The sequence below is a fragment of the Lepidochelys olivacea genome (assembly GCF_965140295.1).
Source record: "Lepidochelys olivacea isolate rLepOli2 genome assembly, chromosome: 1".
Classification (NCBI taxonomy): Eukaryota; Metazoa; Chordata; order Testudines; family Cheloniidae; genus Lepidochelys; species Lepidochelys olivacea.
This window is the reverse complement of record NC_140411.1, coordinates 247,507,223-247,526,542: the sequence shown is the minus strand read 5'-3', so window position 1 is coordinate 247,526,542 and position 19,320 is coordinate 247,507,223. Positions and strand designations below refer to the sequence as shown.

General features: G+C 41.3%; 1 protein-coding gene across 3 annotated transcripts in view; it reads left to right on the top strand.

Moving 5' to 3' along the window:
• Positions 1-3,017: 3,017 nt before the first annotated feature.
• Positions 3,018-19,320, top strand: part of SLC13A4 (solute carrier family 13 member 4) — a 39,540-nt gene continuing 23,237 nt past the window's right edge. The window contains exons 1-4 of one of the 3 annotated variants that reach the window (XM_084625083.1): positions 3,018-3,855; positions 11,159-11,287; positions 16,383-16,519; positions 17,115-17,296. In XM_084625083.1, coding sequence (XP_084481209.1) covers positions 3,757-3,855; positions 11,159-11,287; positions 16,383-16,519; positions 17,115-17,296 — 547 coding nt within the window. In that variant the 5' untranslated portion in view covers positions 3,018-3,756. Of the gene's footprint in view, positions 3,856-11,158; positions 11,288-14,990; positions 15,112-16,382; positions 16,520-17,114; positions 17,297-19,320 lie in introns of those variants that run through there. The other 2 variants (XM_084625084.1, XM_084625085.1) reach the window with 2 other exon arrangements.

Genomic DNA, 19,320 nt, shown 5'->3' with positions numbered 1-19,320 from the left:
CAAAAATGGATGTTTGTGGCCTGTTGGCATCAAAGACCCTATTGTTCAGTGCAAGACATTTGGCACTCACAGTTCTCTGGCCGTGCAGAGGCACTCCCCACTCTGGCAAAGGGGAAAGCACTGAGCAAATGGATCAATAGTCCCATGGGGTCTCTCTCATTCCTCCAGGCAGAGGATACAGAGCTATGCATAGGAGCCAGGGTAGAACAGAGAAGGGGATATGGTCCCTCGTTTTGGAAGGAGGGAGGTAAGAGATAAGAAGAAGAGTTTCCTTCAGCTAGGAGAGAGGGCAGGGCATGGAGCTCTGTGCAGTGGAGCACTGACTCAGGAGAACCCTCCCAGCACAGTATCTCTCCTAGATTCACTCAGACACATGCACAGATTGTCTGATCTTCCAGGGAGAGAAGTAAGCACTATTGTCATCTTTATTCCCGAGCTCTTTGGTTAAAGCCTGGAATTTTTTGGCTCTCCCTACCTCAATCTCATACCCACTGACTGTGACTTTCACAAAACTCATTGCTTCTCTAGTGCAACAAAGACCCATTGTCCTTAAGATAGTTCTATGCCATACCCTCAGTCATACAAAAACAAACTGTCATGGATTGCAACACTGCTCCTTTGTGGTAGCTTCATGGTCCAGTGGAATTAAAAAACACTTATGGCAACTTCAGATGTCTCCTCCTTAGCACATGGGCCACAGCAGCAAGAAGTGAATATTTCACTGCAGCATCACTTATAATTCTGGATTTACCCCCCAGAAGACTGCTTCTGTAGGCCATATTCTCCACTGTCCTGCATTTTGTGCAGTCGCTTACCTTCTGCCATGTCAGAATGGTGGCTTTTTACATCCACTTTGCATAGGTATCGTTGACAAGATGCAAGGCAATGGAGAACATGACTCTGTGTTTTTAATTCTTGACCAGACTGTGCATAGCTCTCAGATTCCCAGTTCTACAGTGTGGGGTCAATAAGGGATAATAATGACCTCAAAGAGGGGCAAAGGGACAGACTTCATTTTTTCCTCTTACACCCAAATATCCTTTCTTTGCCTCCCGTCTCCTTTCATGAGTCCATCTCTCTTCATTGCTGCCACTTTCCCCATCTCTATCCTTCAGCTCCAATTCCCTTATTCACTAGCCTCTCAGACATTAGTGGTAGGGGACTGCAGCTGTGGGAAAATGAGTAATTCCAAGCCTATGGGTGGTAATGGGAGAGCACAGGAGGAGGAATATTTTTTCTTTGCTATTGGTTGGGCTGAGCCAGCCCTTTGGCCTGTGAGCAGGTGCTGACATCCAGCCAGCCCTGCTGCAGCCACCAGTCGAGGTGCACACACAGCTGTCTGGGCTCAGCCTGTACAGCAAAGCTTTTTCTCGGGCTGTCAGCAGGACTGACTGGTGTCCAGGGTGGATGGAGCAGATGTTGGACGATTTGAACCTGTTTTGGAACATGACCCCCCCAAAAAACCTGTATCTACTGTGTGGTTCCCCAGGAAATTCTGGATGCTTGAGATGTACACCCTAATGGATCCCTGCAGCCTATGGATGCAGCAGGCCAGTGGATTCAACATTCCTCTTACATTTCAAGTACTGTCAGCCCATTCCTCAGTAATGATATCAAGCTCAACGCTAAAAGGATGAGCTAATAGAGGTGCTGTTAGGGGGCTTATTCCTTCACCCACTTACTTCCCTGATCCTTCTCGCATGAACAGAGAGCAACAATACCCAAAGTCCAAACAATTAGATGTTTATTGGGGTGAACTTCCAGCAAGCATGATTCCAGTTTTCTTCCTTAGTGTCCCCCTTCCCAGCTCTGACACCACAGAGCCTCACCTGTGTCCCTGTTCCCATCCCCCCTTAGCAAAACATGATTCCAATTTCCCCACCCCCATTCTCTGTTCCCATTTCCCACTCCCCACTCACTTCCTGATTGATTGCAGACGATACAGTAAAACTTGAGTTCTGCTTAGCTATACCTTAACCTATCATTTTACTGAAATTTAACTAACCAATCCTAACATATTGTAACATGATTATTTAACCAATTATATCCCACCACCTTAATTAGTTTACACCCAGAAAAATTAATTATACAGCAGACAGGAACAATCACAGAACCAGACAGAGATTATGCAGACAAACAATAGGGAAATGGGGACTACAGTGACAGAACAAACACAGAAATGAGGATTTCACATCCCAGCTATTGGTAAGTGAGTTCTTGCCAGACAGGATGCTATCAAACTAAGTTTCCTTTTACATTTTCTAGGCACTTCCCTTTCTCTGGAGGTGATAGGCACTATCAGGACAGAATTGTATTCCTAACAGCCCAATAGCACCTTATTTCAATGTGACTAGTTTGGAATGTGAGGATGTGACTGTTCGCTTCCCAGCTTATGGCTGCCTCTGCTGTTTAGCCAAAGGCCTTAGCCTAAGAACAGGCCTCAGACTGTCACAGTAAAAGAAGGCTCTTACACCAGCAGACAGTGATTTTGATTCTTTCTTTTATATCTCTATAACTAGCCAAGTGATAAGAATACACCTAAATTCTTAGAGTATAGGCCTTTACAGACAGGCCTGAATATCTGTAGCCTAACAGGTGCTCCTGATGCTAAGCCATTAGAACCCTGTGGCTGGGGAGCATTAGGTTCTGAATTTCCATCTAATTTCCATGGAGTCTGGCTGATGTTAGTGTGGCACAGATTGCAGCACATCCCTTATAAATTAATAGCCCCCATGATGAAGCAACAATGATCATGAAAGAGAAAGTATGTTCTACAGAAAACAATGTTTGTTTTTTTATCAGCAGGTCCTAGGCCTTGAAATAATCACACTGTTCAGCAACTAAAAAAAGGCCTTTCTTTGTGAGAGGAGGTTGTTTGTCTTCTCAAGCATCCTGATTGGCTTTTGGATGGTGGGCGGAGGCTCTACCATTTTCCATCCTCCTTACTGGCGAATTATAGTTGGACGAGCCTTTTTAACAAGTTTTTTTTTATCTTGAGACCGAGGATAATCTTTTCAAGAACTGCTGCCCTGCGAATTCCAGGCTGAAGAAAAAGTAGGGGAAAGGTAAATTCAAAGTCAAAAAGAAAATTATAAAGAAGAAATCTGAACAAAGCACATCATTAAAAGCAGGAAGACTTTAAGAAAGACTACTACATCTTTCCTTCAGTAATTTAAACTGTAAACTGTTGCTACTAACAATTTCCCAGGAAGAAAAGAAATCCAGTGTTGGAAAACTCAGGCTATAGTATTACTGAAGAGAGGCTTTAGAGCATACTGTGGGTGGCTATGAAGGTATCAGATTTGGTCTACCAAAAGCAAGACTTACACCACTGAAAACCAGATGATGGAAGGAACAGAGGCTTTATAAAACAGGGATGAGAAGGCAATGCAGCAACTTCCCTGATTCTGAATAAAAACACCAATACCGAAAAAGACCACTATGTTCCAGCTTGCAAACCTCTGTAGGTTATGGTGTGACAATCATAAGGATATGCTAGTAAGTCCTACATAAACCTGATAAAAAGGTTAGCAAATTTGATAGCGTTTCTTTAAAATATAACAGAAAAAAAAGAATAAATATATTAACAAAGAAATTTTAGGGGCAGGAAGGTGGGGAAAGGAGTTGACACAGTACAGTCAGAACCCTTTCGGAGACATCAGGGCAAAGCTGAAGAAGGACCTGGAGCTGAAGTAGAAACATCTGAGGAAAACAAGGACAAATCCAAGGAGGAGAGCCACCAGGAAGTGAAGCATTATGGCACTGGTGAAGGAGCTCCTCAGGGCCAGAAACCTGCTGCTGGTTGTGCTCATTCCACTTCTGCTGCTTCCTCTGCCACTTTTATACCCCACTAGTGTAAGTACATTATTGTTTCCTTTTTAATAAAGCTTATGGAACAGCTGGGCAAAGAGAGTGATGGTGAGTTGCAGGGTAACCATCCTAAGCAGGTGTGCTGCAGGAAAATGGGGGGCAGGAGGGACTTTAGAGAGCAATTATTCCTACAGGGCAATGAGCTGATGATGCCCCTTTGTAGAACTTAGAAATATGATTTATTTAGAAGCAAGAGTAGTAGTCTCCCTAGCAACCAAATATGATGTCACAAGCAGAGGTGGGGAATCAGCACTGAAGCTGAAAAAGTTCCTGTTTTCAGGAAAATGCATCAAATATGTTTTTTTTTAAAGTGTGACAAAAATACAGACTATATATGGCATTATCTTTAACAAGCATTCATTTAAAAATTTTATCAGGTGTCATAAGGCTAGTAATGACAGCAGGTTGTCTGGGGACTTTCAAATTAGACTGAGTTTTTATAGGACAGCTGTAAAGAATGGAGCCAGGATTCAGTGATAGAAATGTAGGAACATACACAGCATTTGCTATTGCATGTCAGACCTTGGTTTCTCTAGTCCAGTATTGCACTTCTGGCAGTAGCTAAGTGTTGAAGTCTCAGAGAAAGGCACAACAGCACAAAATGGAGGAATTGTGGTTGGGGGCTGAGAAATCTGGTTTTCATTCCTGACACTGGCCAGGGACTTCCTGTCCTTGGCCTAGTCATTTTAACTCTCTGTGCCTGTGTTTCCCCATTTGTAAAATGGAGGATAATAACGCTTCTCTACCTCATAGGGATGTTGAGGCTTAATTTGTTAATGTTTGTGAGGTATTCAAAAATCTATGGTGGTGATCCCCATATAGATACCTATAAATAAATATACAACTGGCCAGTGGTGTGGTACCTTACTTTGGGAGCAAAATTCCTTCCTGACTCCTGCTAATGACCAACTCAAACTCTCCTGCTTCAGTGAGGATATATATTACCATAGGTGTAAATAGAAATATTATTAATAGCCATAAAATTATCCATCCCTTTTTGGAATATAGCCATAGGGTTTGATGGGAAAAACAATCAGGATTCACAGAATGGGACTGTTCCAACACCAGAGAGTTTTGCGTTGGACTTTGCAGTAACTTTTATTGCTCCAGACTTCATGGCAGAATACTAATAAACTTAGCTGACAGGATACTACTCAAGTATTTTAATGTCGTTTTTATTTCTTGCTCTCCACTGATTATAATTCCTCCTTAAAAATCGAAGATTAAATGAACCCTTAACTGATTTTGTCCTGTTCCATTAATCAATTATACTATTTTTCTGTCTTTCTCATGAAAATTGAAGTTAACACAGGATTTATGTTTCTACCAGCTGCCAGTTCCATTGACAGTATCAGTCCAACACTGGGAATAACATTTGGTTATATGAATTACACCCCCCCACCTCATGCTGCCAGACCCACTGCCACACTGAATCCATTCACTCACACATAGGCCTTCCTCTCCAAGAGAAGCAAGCAGTGCTGGGTGCAGTAAACAGACAACATAATGTGCCAGGGGGACAGACTAGGATTCAAAGAACATGGCAAAAGATTGTGTACTTTGGTTCATATTAGTCTTATTTGAATTAAAAAGAGGAAGCATATAGGGTGATGGAAAAAGCACAGGAATGAGGATCGAGATCAGGTTTTCATTCCTGCCACTGAATCACTGTATGATCTTGGGTAAGTCCAAGATTTTCAAAAGTCTCTTGAATTTGGGTACCCGACTTGAAAGGGACCTGGCTTTCAGCAAGTGCTGCGCACCCACCCTTTGACAATCAGACCTTTTCAAGCTCTTTCAAGTTGGACACTCAAAAAATCGCATCTCCCCCCAAAAAAATCTTACCTTGTTTTCCCCATCTACATAACTGGTAAATGCCTTCCTACCTCATAGGGTTGGTGGGAGGCTACTTCATTCATGCTTTAAGATCCTAAAATGGAAGATTCTACAATGACGAAAAATTTAATCATTATCTTTAGTCAGGGATTGTAACATGGCTGCCTATAGTCCTGCCTTTCTTCTGCCACAGGGCTAATTGAGATGGCGTTGGTAGAAGTAGAGTCATTTCACCAAAGCCTTTCTATATATATATCCCACGCCATGGCCTTCTGCTTCCCTACTCCCTGGTCCAGGCCCCTCTGCAGCTGTGGATTTTGTAGCCCCTTTAGGCTGTGTGAGGAGAAGGGAGGGGGTGGAAACAGCTAACACTTCACTAAACACAACCTCGCTTCAATACTTAGCCACTCTGGTTACCAATGAATAAATAAATAAATAAATAAAAGTTAAATAGAAGAGATTAGCATGGTTTCGCATAGAAACAAGCCGTCTTAAAGCACTTGCAGAATAAATAGCCCAAGCTGCTACAGAAGCTGATTAAGTCTTTAGCAGAGATTATCATACAGCGGTTATTGTGGACACTTTTCTCCCCAAGCACTTACAGCTAAGTTTTCTTCCTTTTCAAAATGGACTTTATTCTGTTTTTGTTTGGAAATTGAGGAGACACTTGTTCTTAGGGAGCAAAAAGCATCAGTGCCCATCCTCTCTCTCTCTCTCGTAACAGATTCAACTTTTCCTCCAGCCCACGTAAACTGTGTGCGACCTCATTTTTACTATTATACGTTATTTACCTCACCAAAAAAGGGTTAGAGAAAGTGTGCAGATGTTTTGGTCCCAGGATAGTAGAGAGATATGGTGGGTGAGGTAATATCTTTTATTGGACCAACTTTTGTTGGTGAGAGAGGCAAGCTTTCAAGCCACACAGAGCTCTGCTTCATGTATGTATTAAAAAATGATATCACATACTTTTGAAAGGGGAAGTAGTTTAGGATCAACATATTATCTGATTCAAATTATTTTTGGCAAAGAATATCCTTAAGATTTTACATATTTACTGTAAGCAAAGTAAAACACTCTTCGTTCCACCAAGATTCTTTTTTTAAATGGTCACTCTTTCTCATGTAGGACCTACCCAAACTCAGTGCTTTTGTTCTGCAGCAGAACTTAACTAATAAACATTACAGAAATGTGTTAAATGGCTCCCGGAGGCTCTGAGTGCAGGTTCATGCACTGTATCCTATCTAAGTCTATATTGCTCTTGTTGTCAATGATGGGGCTGCACTAACTAGGGAGTAAACAAATAGAGTTGTGTTAATTTCATGGCCTCTGACAAACGTATGGAGAGATCCACTGTATGTTAAATGGGAAGGGAGAAAATTGTCAGCAGAATTTTTTTTCAGGCTTCTAAATAAGCAACAGAGAGAAAAATAAAGAAACCTGTAAAAATGTGCTTAGTGTTTAATTTAAGTATCTTGTACTACTTTTTCCTTGTCACCATCCTTTTGTATGTTTGTCCAACATTTGGACTCCTGTCACTGCCATGTCACAGGTGAGAATCAATAGCAACATGCAGAACAGCCTGGGCACTTGATTTATGACTTGACTTGATTTATGACACTTTTTCCCAGGCTGCAATTCTGCCCTCACTAAATCAAGAGGCCTAATCCAAATGTAAGGGGACTGTTGCCACCTTACTAACATTCAGTGGGGGTGTTTTGGTTGGCTAGCTCCCAGTACTAAAAGGGGAAGGATCTATGGGAAACCAGGACCCTGAGAAGGAGGCCTGGGACTTACAAAGAAGAGACTGTGAACTGCCCTGACATTCCAGAGACACTGTTTGTGATGTTCCCACCCACAGAGCGGGTTGATGTGTTTCCTTTAACCTTTCTCTTTTTCACTTATTCTTTTTAAAATTAATTGTTGATTAAATAACTTGCATTTGCTTTAACTTGTATTTAATGGTCAGTGGGTCAGAGAAGTGCCCGGTGCAGAGAGAGTACCCCGGAGTGGGGACACCCTAGCCCCTGTCCTAGGTGACCACAGCAGGGTTGGGGGTCGAGCCCTCCAGTAATCCTGGGCCTAGCCTTGTTGGGGTTACGAGGACTCTGCCAGACAGGAGAGTGGAAGGGGAGTCCTCAAGGGCAGAGAGGCCACTGGGTAAAGGAAGTGGGAGCGAGGACTCAGATTCTTTCGCTAGCCCACTTCACTGGGGTAGTGCAGAAGCCAGGAAAGTTCCCCACAATAGTGGGACTATTTCCCTGCTTACACAAAGCACATTGAAGTCACTGGAAGTCTTTTCATCCGGGCTTTTGTGAGCTTTTCAATGAGACTGTGTCAAAGGGTGACTGGTCTTTTAAGGGATTCTGGGTCTAGCCCCAACTATGACACACTTAGCTCACTTCCCTAGGTGGAGAAAAATCAGCAGTCCGATGACAGGCAAGTGGTGTGGCTCAAATCATGCCTTGTGTGGGTGGTGATAAAAACAGAAGTCTCTGAAGAACCAGAAGAATTGAGGCACTGAGCAGCAGTGCTAGAACCTGCCTGCTGGTGGGTTGGTGAAGATGACTTGAACCATTGCAGGAGGGCTTAACAAGAAAGTCCCTTAACAAGGGAGAAGCACTGCATAGCCCCACAAAGGAGGGCTGTGGAATTCTTTAACCAGGAAGAAGGATTTGAACCTGAGAGACCAAAGGAAACTATATTTATAAAGACTCAATAAACTGGACACCAGGAAGGGGAATATGACTTCAGGATGTGAACAAGTTAGTTGGGAGAAGCAAGAGGGAGATGAGGGTGATATTAGGGTTGCCACTTCTGAGGTAACAAAAAACGGGACATCTAGGATGAGCCTGAGCCCATGAAACTGGACAGCTGGCAGTGAGTACTGAGCACCATCCAGCTTTCCCAGGACAGCTAACTCAAGAAAAGGATGATCCTGGGAAAACCTGGACAGGTAAATCCTATATATGATGGAAACCACTTCAAGCCAGGGGGTGTGGCAGCACCCCCAATACTCCTAATTCCAGCAACTATGATGGCAACCCTAGATGGCATGCCTACATCACCATGTTGTGCCAGGAGGGGAATGCTGCAGGGATGGAGCCAAGCACACACAGACTATGAATGAGATCCTACTCCTGGGTGTCTCTTGAAAATTGACTATAAAGTCTAAAAGTATTTGGTGATGTGGCTGACAAGCCATTGACTTCTAGGTTAATGTCATTAAATTGATTAACCATGTGACTCTGGCCTAGACTACATTTAGCTTGTCTCCATAGATTACAGAAAGTGGATTAATTCTCTGCACTACACAACCTGTGTTCTATCAGTTTACTCTTCATTTTGTGTAGCATTAAGAGGTTACACAGCTTTTTAAATATAAGATTTTGAAGGCAATCAAGAATTTATTTTTATTGTGTGATCACTTCAAATTCATAAACATGTACATCAAATAATTCAAATGTATGTTTCCATGTGGTTTGTAGATTTGGACCTTATCAGTCATGTTTTAGTTTTGAAAAGAGAAACAAGCAAGATGATTGCCATGTGAATAAGGATACCTTCCATCTCTCTAAATAGCTAATAATGGCAGTGAGCCATATCCCAGGTGCATACTTCATTAAATTCAATGGAAATTTGTCTGACTTTGGCACAGTCTAAAAAAGAAAATTTCAGGCTAGCTCCAATCTCTAAACTTTTCACTATATTATGTTAAAGAATATATGTTATGAATGGCATAAACTGTATGTTGCCCTTCCTTCACTCCCAGATATCCCCACTCCCACCTCTGCATCTTCATTCTTTTTTCTAAAGTTAATCCTAGGTTTCCTGCCGCTTTGCTGACCTTCCGAATTTTAAGAAACAAAAGCGTAAAACTACAACACCAGGAAATGTAGAGTTAAGGATGTCACCCTCTGTGACTTACTTTGTGGCCTCATGCCAAGAGTTTGAGATCCATGTGTGGGGAGAGAGAGAGAGAGAGAGAGCGCTTCTGAGATCACGCTCTGTTTTTCTGAAATTCCAACACGAGTGTGTATGTGTGTGTCAGATTCTGAGATCAGTGAGTATGTCGCAAAAAGGGGTGGTCAAGTCAGTGTTTGGGGACCTTCATGATGGCTAGTTCTAGCCAAAACTATCACTGTCATGAGCTACAAACTCACACTCAAAAATTAAAACTGAAATTTGTGATGTGTAGAGATATCAAGGAAAAGGAAAAACCACACCATCCCTTAATCTTACAGAATTCATTGCTGTCCAAGGTTCTGGGGTAAACAGAATTGGCAACAATTTGATTAGTGTACATTTCTAGCAATGGAGATAGCTGGTGTAACACCATGTCAGTACCTTTTCTAGGCAACCCGGATAATTTACCGCACACTTCCAGCTTATTTTTCAAACAGACGTGTCTCTCCACTCTCTATGACATTCAGCAGAGCTCACCTGCATCTCAGTGAGTTATGCTTAGAGTTCTTGGAATATTTCCTGCTAACAGCTAAACAAATTTAGTCCCTTTTTCTGTTCATGAATTCTCTTCAAGCAGATGTCAGTTTTCACAAATTGGGGATCCTTAGCTGGTGTAAATTGACAGCTCTGTGGAAGTTAAAGAGCTATTATCATTTACAGCAGCTAAGAATCTTACCATTGTTCATTACTGAAAAATATTCATTGGATGGTTTGTATGAAAATATTTCACCATATAGATTTTTGACAAAATAATCACAGAATGTTGCTTTGAGTGTTCACTACTCATAATTTCCTGTTTGAGCTGTGTGATTTGTTTCTTCTCCTGGACTAGATGATTCCCAAAACAACAAAGAGTTTTCAGGAAGCCAGGTGAACTCTTCTAGCATGAATTCTTGTGAAACTGACAGGTATTTCTAACACTTACCTTTTCCACCAGTGAATTATTGTGTACAAAAATTATTGCAGAAAAAGAAACAGAAAGCAAACCACAGGGGACTTGAATACCCTTTAAATTAATTACTTTTTGTTCAAATCAATGTTTGTGAATATCTGTTGACAGTACTCCCTGGGCTCTAGTTATGATCCACATTCAACTGTTTCTTTTCTGTAGCTCAGCATAAAATTCCGTCCAGAACTCAACCCAAAGAAAATGTTTACGCAGATTAGTATCTGTCATTGCTTCTATTTGTTTAGAAATGTCCACCAGCTCTTATTCAGCTGCCTAGGTTTAAATTAGCTGTCATTGGCCTGGCTTTCACCCTTATTTCTGAAATGTGGCATTAAACGTTCACAGTTCAAATAACAAAGAGCATTAAAGTAACTGAAATATAAATAGTAAAAACAACAATTTAATTGAATAATATAAAGTCCCCATAATGTGGTACGGTGTAATCTAGTCACCTCTGGCTGGGCCCTCTCTGCATTTGCAAAGGCTGATGCAGCAGAGGTGATTTCAGCGATGTCTAACCTCAGTGATTTCTCTCCACAGGAAGCCTCATGTGCCTACGTACTGATAGTGACAGCTGTGTACTGGGTCTCAGAAGCGGTACCGCTCGGAGCTGCAGCCCTAGTTCCTGCTTTCCTCTATCCACTCTTTGGAGTCATGAAGTCCAGTGAGGTAGCTCAAAGTGTACTTTTGAATCACTTCTTCTTACTCTGTTAATCATTTGCAACAAACAATTCTTAGGAAAGCAACAGGGATAACAGGGCAGCTAAGTGCCCTAAATATGTAAAAAGTAGGCCAACCATCAGTTTATAAAAGGAACATAGTATGACATTCCAGGGTGCAATCTAGACTGATGCGGGGGTGTGTCACCCCTGCCCTGCAACCTTGGGTGTCAGGCAATGCTGCTGTAGCTTCCAACTTGGATCACTCACAATTAGCCTGCCAGCATGCAGGTCACACCCAGAGTGTCTTTGTATAGCCACAGCCCTGGTCCATCAGCTCTGACCCCAGCAGCCTGTCAGCAGAGACCAGCCAAACCCTGGCTTCCACCAGCCTTGGTTACTATTTTCAAAGTGACCCCAATATACTCCCAGTCCTGAATTTTCCCCCAAAACACGTGTTCTGCACTGTCCAGCCCTCTCCTGGACAGTCCAGATATATTAAGTCTGTTGCCCCTCAAAGGAGATCCATACACAACAGTTCCCTACCTTAAATGAAGTTACCCAAACAATTCACATCACTGGATTAGTTTTAATTAAAGAATAAAACAAGTTTATTTAACTATAAAAATAGATTTTAAGTGAGTACAAGTGATAAGGCATTAAAGTTAGAAAAGGTTACAATAAAAATAAAGATAAAATGGTTTCTGAACTTAAGAAACTAGACTTGGTTCAAGGTGAAGTTCTTACATGTTTTCAATACATTGCTGACTAAACTCTTAGGCGAGGATCTGTTCCCAATGTCGATAGGCTGTTACTTTTGTCTTCTTATGTGGCAAAGAGAGATGGATAGGGAGAGAGAACGTGGGGTGCGTTTCCCCCTCACTTTTATAGTTCAGTCACCCTTTGAAATGCATTTCCTGAGAGTGACCCCTAGATAAAGTTCTTTTCAGCTGAGAGCCAGGAGACATGGAGTCTGGTAGGGAGGAAGAGTTTTTTTGCTGCTGTTTGCTAAGGTGCAAACCTATTTGCTCCTGCCCTTTTCCTTGCCAAAGAATGGTGACTTGATAGATTTTGGCCCATCAGCTTTGATGACACCTGGCTGTGGGTTCAATTTTTACTTTGTCTTTGAGAAATAGGTTTACCCACTTCCCAGACTTGTCTGATTAAACATACTTCAGTCATGATTTCATCTGATGTTCATAATTGTGCATATAATGTTGTTACATACATTTGATCATGAAATTATTGACCAGCAAGTTATTAGTTTTCAAATGATACCTGATGAGGCATATTTTATACAAATATTATTACAATAGTGTATAGCAGGAGTGGCCAAACCACAGCTTGTGAGCCACATGCGACTCTTTTACAGTTAAAGTGTGGCTCGTGGAGCGCCCCGCCCCCCATTCTCCGACTACCAGACTGTTTGGGGGAACTCGGGGCTTTTGCCCTGTAGTGGGGCATCTGCGCAGCAGGGAGCGGGGTCTCGGGGCTTCAGCCTCACGGGAAGCACCTACCAGGGCTTGGGGCTTCAGCTAGAGTGGGGCTGAGACCTCGAGCCCTGGCAGGCAAGACCTCCTAACCCCAAGAACCCCCCTAACCCCATAGGGCAGAAGCCCCTAACCACACCACCCTGCCGCAGGGTTGAAGCCCCGAGCCCCAGCAGGCACGCCCCGGCTCTTGAACTTCTGAAGATTGTCATATGCAGCTTGGAGTGTCAATACATTTGGCCAACCCTGGTATATAGGGTGTGAATACAGGGGTGCATTCCATCACACATAGAAATATAGAAATGGCCAGATTGAATCAGATGATTGGTCCATCTAGTCCAGTGTTCTATCACCAACAGTTCTCAGTACCAGCTGCTTCAGAGGAAGGCGGAAGAAACCTTGCAGTAGGTAACTATGGAATAACTCTTTCCCAAGGAAAATTTCCTCCTGAACCCCAATACTTAGAGGCTGTCTGATCCCTAAAGCAGGAGAATAGGCATGACTGATATTAATATTTACTATTATAACAATTCTTATCAATATACATGTCTGATCTGTTTTACAAATGCAGCTAGGCTCGACCTCAGTGACTGATATTTTGTTCCAATGAGATCCACAAGCTAAATGTATGCCGTGAGAAAAAAAGTATTCCCTTGGATCAATTTTGAATTTTCTTCCTTTAATTTTTTTTAGTTCTCTTGAATTATGGTACTGGGGACTTCCATTTATACTATCTACATTCTTTGTAAGGTTTTTCTTTTGCTCTTGTTCTCAGTATGAAGGTCACAGTCAGCTTATTAGAGCAGGAAACCCAGGGCTTGTCTACATGACCAATGTGTATAGAAGCAAGGGAGTCATCCCCCTCACTCGTAGTGTAGATGGAACCTAAATGTAATACAAGGCCTGAATGTAAACTGGTTCAGTGAAGTGTACAGACAGCCTGAAACTGCTCTGTAAGGTGTGAAGTGCCCTGGCGATCAGCAGTGAAATGGTTAACCGTGTTGACATGGAAAATTACATAATTAGATTCCAAGGTTATATTTTACACTCGTTACACAAGCTCAGACTGCCTCTTACTCCTTCCCAAGTGCCAAAACCCCAGCTCTACCCTATGCAACTGCAAGACCCTTCATTTTCCTCTGGCTTCAAAACAGTTACACATTTTCAGTACAAAATTCTGCAGCATGCCGAAAATTGTAAATGTATGGGCAGCGTGCTACAAATTGAATGTAATATTTAATTCAAATTAAATAACCACAGGAATATTCAACAGACTGCTTTATTCATTTATCAAAAATAAAATGAAAACTTAAATGAAAATAAAAATACATAACCTGAAGCTGTTGCAAAATTTCCAATGTGCTGCACTGGAGTGACACAGAATACAGGCTCTTGCCACACTATTTACGCCAAATATCACTCACAGGGCCATATGCGGGTGTGTGTGTTATATTCATTTGTTTCTCAAAAATACTGTGAAAGGGATAAAGGGAAACAATTGAGTCTTTGTGCTGCTAGCTCGATAGATTCCTTTCATTCAGTCTAAGAACTTTTTTATTAAAAAGACGCTGGACTGGGTGCTAGGGGGAAAAAACATTAATGAGGCAGAAAGGAGCAAAAGAAAGTCAAAGAGGTGATATTTAAAAGTTTTTGGCAAACACTTAACCATGATGGCCAAGTCCTTTTTTGTCATCATGGGAATTTATTAAATAAATAAAAATAAATATATAATTTTTAATAACTTAGGATAGCACTTTTCATGAGCAAATCTCTACAAAAGAGAGCAAGTATCATTATAATGAGATAATCACAGATGCGGTGTACAGAGATTAAGGACAATGAGGAAAATCTTGACCCCCCCCCACATTGAAATCAAAGGCTGGACTCCCACTGATTTCAATGCGGCCAGGATTTAACCCAGTGTTTTCAAACCTTAACCCTACATTTAGTTAAATACATAGTTGGGCGTCGGGTTAAATGTTTGCCTACTCTTTTAAATATCACTTCTTTGGGATCATTTCCACAAAGAAAAAAGTGTGGTAGCTGATATGTGATTGCTAAAGCATTTTAAAATCCCAGTGTAGACAGGGAAAGTTGTAGTATTAACTGTTAGCTGGTCCTTGTAAACCCTTTCCTGTGAATCCTTCACCTCAACTAGCTCACGTGTTAAAACTACAATTTGCTCTGTCTGCATTAGCAATCACATTTTAAAAAGACGCCCTTTGTTCTAGGGTAGAAGAGTCTTTGGACTTTCCTCAACTAGCAGCAGGAGTTGCACTTGCACATCGCATCTGAAACCCACCTATTTACATGCTGAAATAGGAATTTAGAGGCCTAACTTCAGGTAACTAATTTTGAAAATTTAGACTTTAGGGACTTAACACAGCAAATCTCTGGCTGAGTCAGGAATAGTGCCAAGGCATCCTTCCTTTCATTTTTTTTAATTATGGAGCGGCAGGGTGGTCCAGTGGTTAGGGTACTAGTTTGGAGCTCTGGAGACCTAGGTTCAGTTTCCTACTCTGCCACAGGCTTCCTTTGTGACCTTTCAGGGAGAAATGTGGCCACAATTTGACTCTAAATATCTTATCCAGGGTCACTGAGAGAGTCTGTGTTAGAGCAAAAAGAAAAGGAGGACTTGTGGCATCTTAGAGACTAACAAATTTATTTGGGCATAAGCTTTCGTAAGCTACAGCTCAGCTCACAAAAGCTTATGCTCAAATAAATTTGTTAGTCTCTAAGGTGCCACAAGTCCTCGTGTTCTTTTTGTAGATACAGACTAACACGGCTTCTACTCTGAAACCTGTGTTAGAGCAGCGGGTTGATGTTTATTATACAGGCACTGGTAGTGAATCCATAGTTAATTTTTCATGGAGATTTGCTATGAAATCATGATTAAATCCTGTTCTGTTTTACATTTTGGTGATGGAAATTTGTCCCGAAATTTCCAGAAAATTCTTCAAAAAGCAATGACATTTTCTGTGTATTTTTTAAAATAAAATAGCTGCTGATTTTTGTGCTCTCTCTCTCTCTCTCACACACACACACACACATGCATACATGTGCATGATCAGCGACCATTACGCACTGACATTTCAATGGGTAGAGTCAACATGTCTCTGGGGGTTTTTCTGTGGTTGCATTTTAGGCCTGGCTTTCCTTATGATTAAACAGAATTAAGTGGGTGGCAGTAAAATCCCCAGGTTGAATACGCACTTCAGAAGCTGCCATCCTTATACCTATGGTGGGAATCAGTAGATGTTTCAGTTTGGGTCTAATCAGAACATTTAACACTTTACAAAGCAAACCCTGTTCACAGAAGTAAGAGAGAATCACATGACTTCTTTCAACTTCTCTCAGTCTCTCCAAAATTGAGAAACCTCGTGACAGGTGGCATGAGACATATTTTAATTTATAAACACCAGAAGAAAGGGAATTAAGATATGGTATTTTGACTCATAAGTTCTCCAGTTCCTCCACCTTGCCAGCATGCTCTCGGCTTGGAAACATAAGTGTCCATAACATAACATAAATATAAGTGTCTTCACCTTCCCAGCATGCTCTCTGCAAGTAACTTTCACTCTGTGATTGCTTATCTCCCGCTTGCCTTTCCTGCAGGTGGCTGCAGAGTATTTCAAGAACACAACTTTGCTCCTCATGGGGGTGATTTGTGTGGCAGCTTCTGTTGAAAAGTGGAACCTACACAAGCGGATTGCCTTGCGTATGGTCATGATGGCTGGAGCGAAACCAGGCATGTGAGTGAATCCTCTGCCTTAGAGCATCAAAGGATACAGGCATCGAGTTTAAAAATAAATGAGCAAATATTAATTAAATCTAGCCCTATATGCTTTTCAAAAGCAAATGATGTCATTACCCATAATGCACTGTACTTTTCCAATCAGGTACTCTAAGTCAATCGTTGATGATCTTTTCATGGGCTGAAAGTTTATGAATTTTCCTGTTCTCTCTCTCTCTGCCTCTTCTTTTTGCTTTCTATCCCTTCACCAGTATTCTCTGTTCACTGTGCTCTCACACTTGTTTGGTTCTTGTCTCCTCTGTTTGTTCCTTGCCTGTTGTTTAATGTGTACAAAATACTCATGATGAAATGCAGAATTTCCTGTTTTCATGTTATAATGAATTTGTTGTCAGGGCATAGGTGGGACTTAAATGAGGCATTGTATTGTGCTGGCCCCTGCACTGGGGTGAATTTCAACTTGATGCAATATAATATATTTGTAACTAAAGAGAACAAATAATAAATAACAATTAATTAATAAAAATATTAGAAAAGGGGATCACATGAAAAGTTGTAAAAGTGCCCCAAGAGGGCTGTTCTCTCCTGTGTTCTAGGTTACTTCTCTGCTTTATGTGCTGTACAACTATTTTATCCATGTGGCTTTCCAATACCTCCACCACAGCCATGGTGATGCCAATTGTGGAAGCCGTGCTACAAGAATTAGTGAATGCTGAGGAGGAATGTGAGGTCATCGGTACTGCAGGCAACACCATTTCTGAAGAGAGGGAGCCAATAGGTATAGGATCATATCAGTAATTTTCCTTTCACTTTTAGATATTTAAGGCCGAATCCAGCTCCTGTAAGTCGGCATAGATCCATGGAAGTCAGTGGAGCAATGTGATTTACACCACCTGAGGATTTGGCCCATATTATTTATTTTCATTTATTTTATACAGCAATGTTTATTTTATAGCCTCAGGGGTGCCTGGCAGGTGAAGTGGAGTTGGGAGCCTGTGTAGGCTGAAGGGAAGCTGAGTTGAGGACCTCACTACAGGACAGATTTAAATTGTAGCTTATGCACAAGATTTCAGTGAGTTCTAACTATATGGAAAGTTTGAAGGGTCTGTTGTTTGGGTTCCCTAACTCTGCATTTCCATATCTTCACATGTTTGGATTTCTTTTACGCTTAAACTGTGAATTTCCAGGGTTGAAAACTCTCAACATAGTTTTTGTCTAGGAATTTCCTTGGGTTTTTTTAAGTGAAAATGTTCATACATGAACAACACTAAACAAGAAACTCATAGAGAATGTTCTCATGTGATATATCTATTGATTTCAATATATGAAGGATCCACCTTAAATAGTTTATTTAGTTCAAACTTTTGGGAGGGTCATATTCTCCGTTACACTCTGGCTGCTTTACCCAACTTGAAAACAGCACAAAACAGCCAGAGCATACAGGCCAGTTAACCTGGGTTTACAGCTGCTTTGTTTAACTGGAGCTGTACAAAACAACTTCAGTTTTTCCCCTCCCTCTTATCCTTCAAATTCTTACTGCCTTTTCCACCTCCCTACACACACATCAGTTGTCTGCACTCCTCTACATTCCCTGCATGCACAGATATATATATACAATGTAGTTTCTTTACCCTCCTAGTCTACCTATTGAGTAGATCTGGTGCAATGGATACTTTTGAATATTTAGGCTTAATGGTCATTTTGTGCCATTAGTTTTCATAACTGAAAGTTTATCTGTTACAAAGAAATCCCCCCTTTCCAATATGGCCATCATCTCTCATTGCTGTCAATGGAACTTAAGCCACAACTGCTCTCAGAGAAGACAGCGGCCATGTATGCTTCCCAGAGGCAGGGGCACTCAGTACCACTGAGAACAATGAAAGAGAGAGAAGATGGCTTTTTCAAAATGGCCACCAACAGAGGGCATCTGTCTCTTCAGTGCTGCCTAGAACAATGGGAGATGGAAGATGTTTTGAAAGAGGGCAGGTTTTATTTCCTAGCTGAACATTGTGTCTTTCAGACTTTGCTGAAGGAGAAATGTCCAGTTATGAAGAATAAGAAGGGAAATGACCACTAATCTTAAAACATTAAATAAATAATAAAATACAATAATTAAAAAATAATAATCTAGTGTAGCTGCTGCACAAGATTTCAGTGAGTTCAAAGAGCAGGTTGTTCTGTTACTGAAATATTAGGGACAAAAACATATAAGATTGGGTGCTAACTTTTTAAAGGTCCCACTTTTCATTAATTTTAATGCCTAAACTAAGAGATTTATTTATACATTCTCAGAACATTGGTTCTATACTCAAAGTGCTATTATCTCACACTTGTTTCATCCATGGGAGTGGAGGAGGGAATGCTAGACAGGGCATAGGGCTCTTTGTCACTACAGATCATAGTTAAGGTTGTTTGAGTCTCTTAACTGTATTTCCAAACCTTGACATGTTTGGATTTCTTTAAGTGTAACTCTAACTCTGAATAACATCTGTTCCTGAGCTAATTTACAACATCACTGCAATGTTTCTTACCCTTAAGTTACTGAAACATACTCTCAACCTTTACTCCATCTTGATGTAATGTTTTGTCTGGGAATTAATAATGGAAGTCTTCATTCAGCATTGAAATGCTTCCAGCACATGGAGGCACAGCCCAGAGGCAGGGAAGCAAAGGTGTATTTAAGCCAGTCAGGGTCTGAAACAACCCTCCTTCCTCTGCACCACCACCACTGCCATATAAGTTGACAGCCCAGGGAGCTGATCTAAGGTACAGCAACCCAGTCCTTGTGGCCTATAGGCAGCT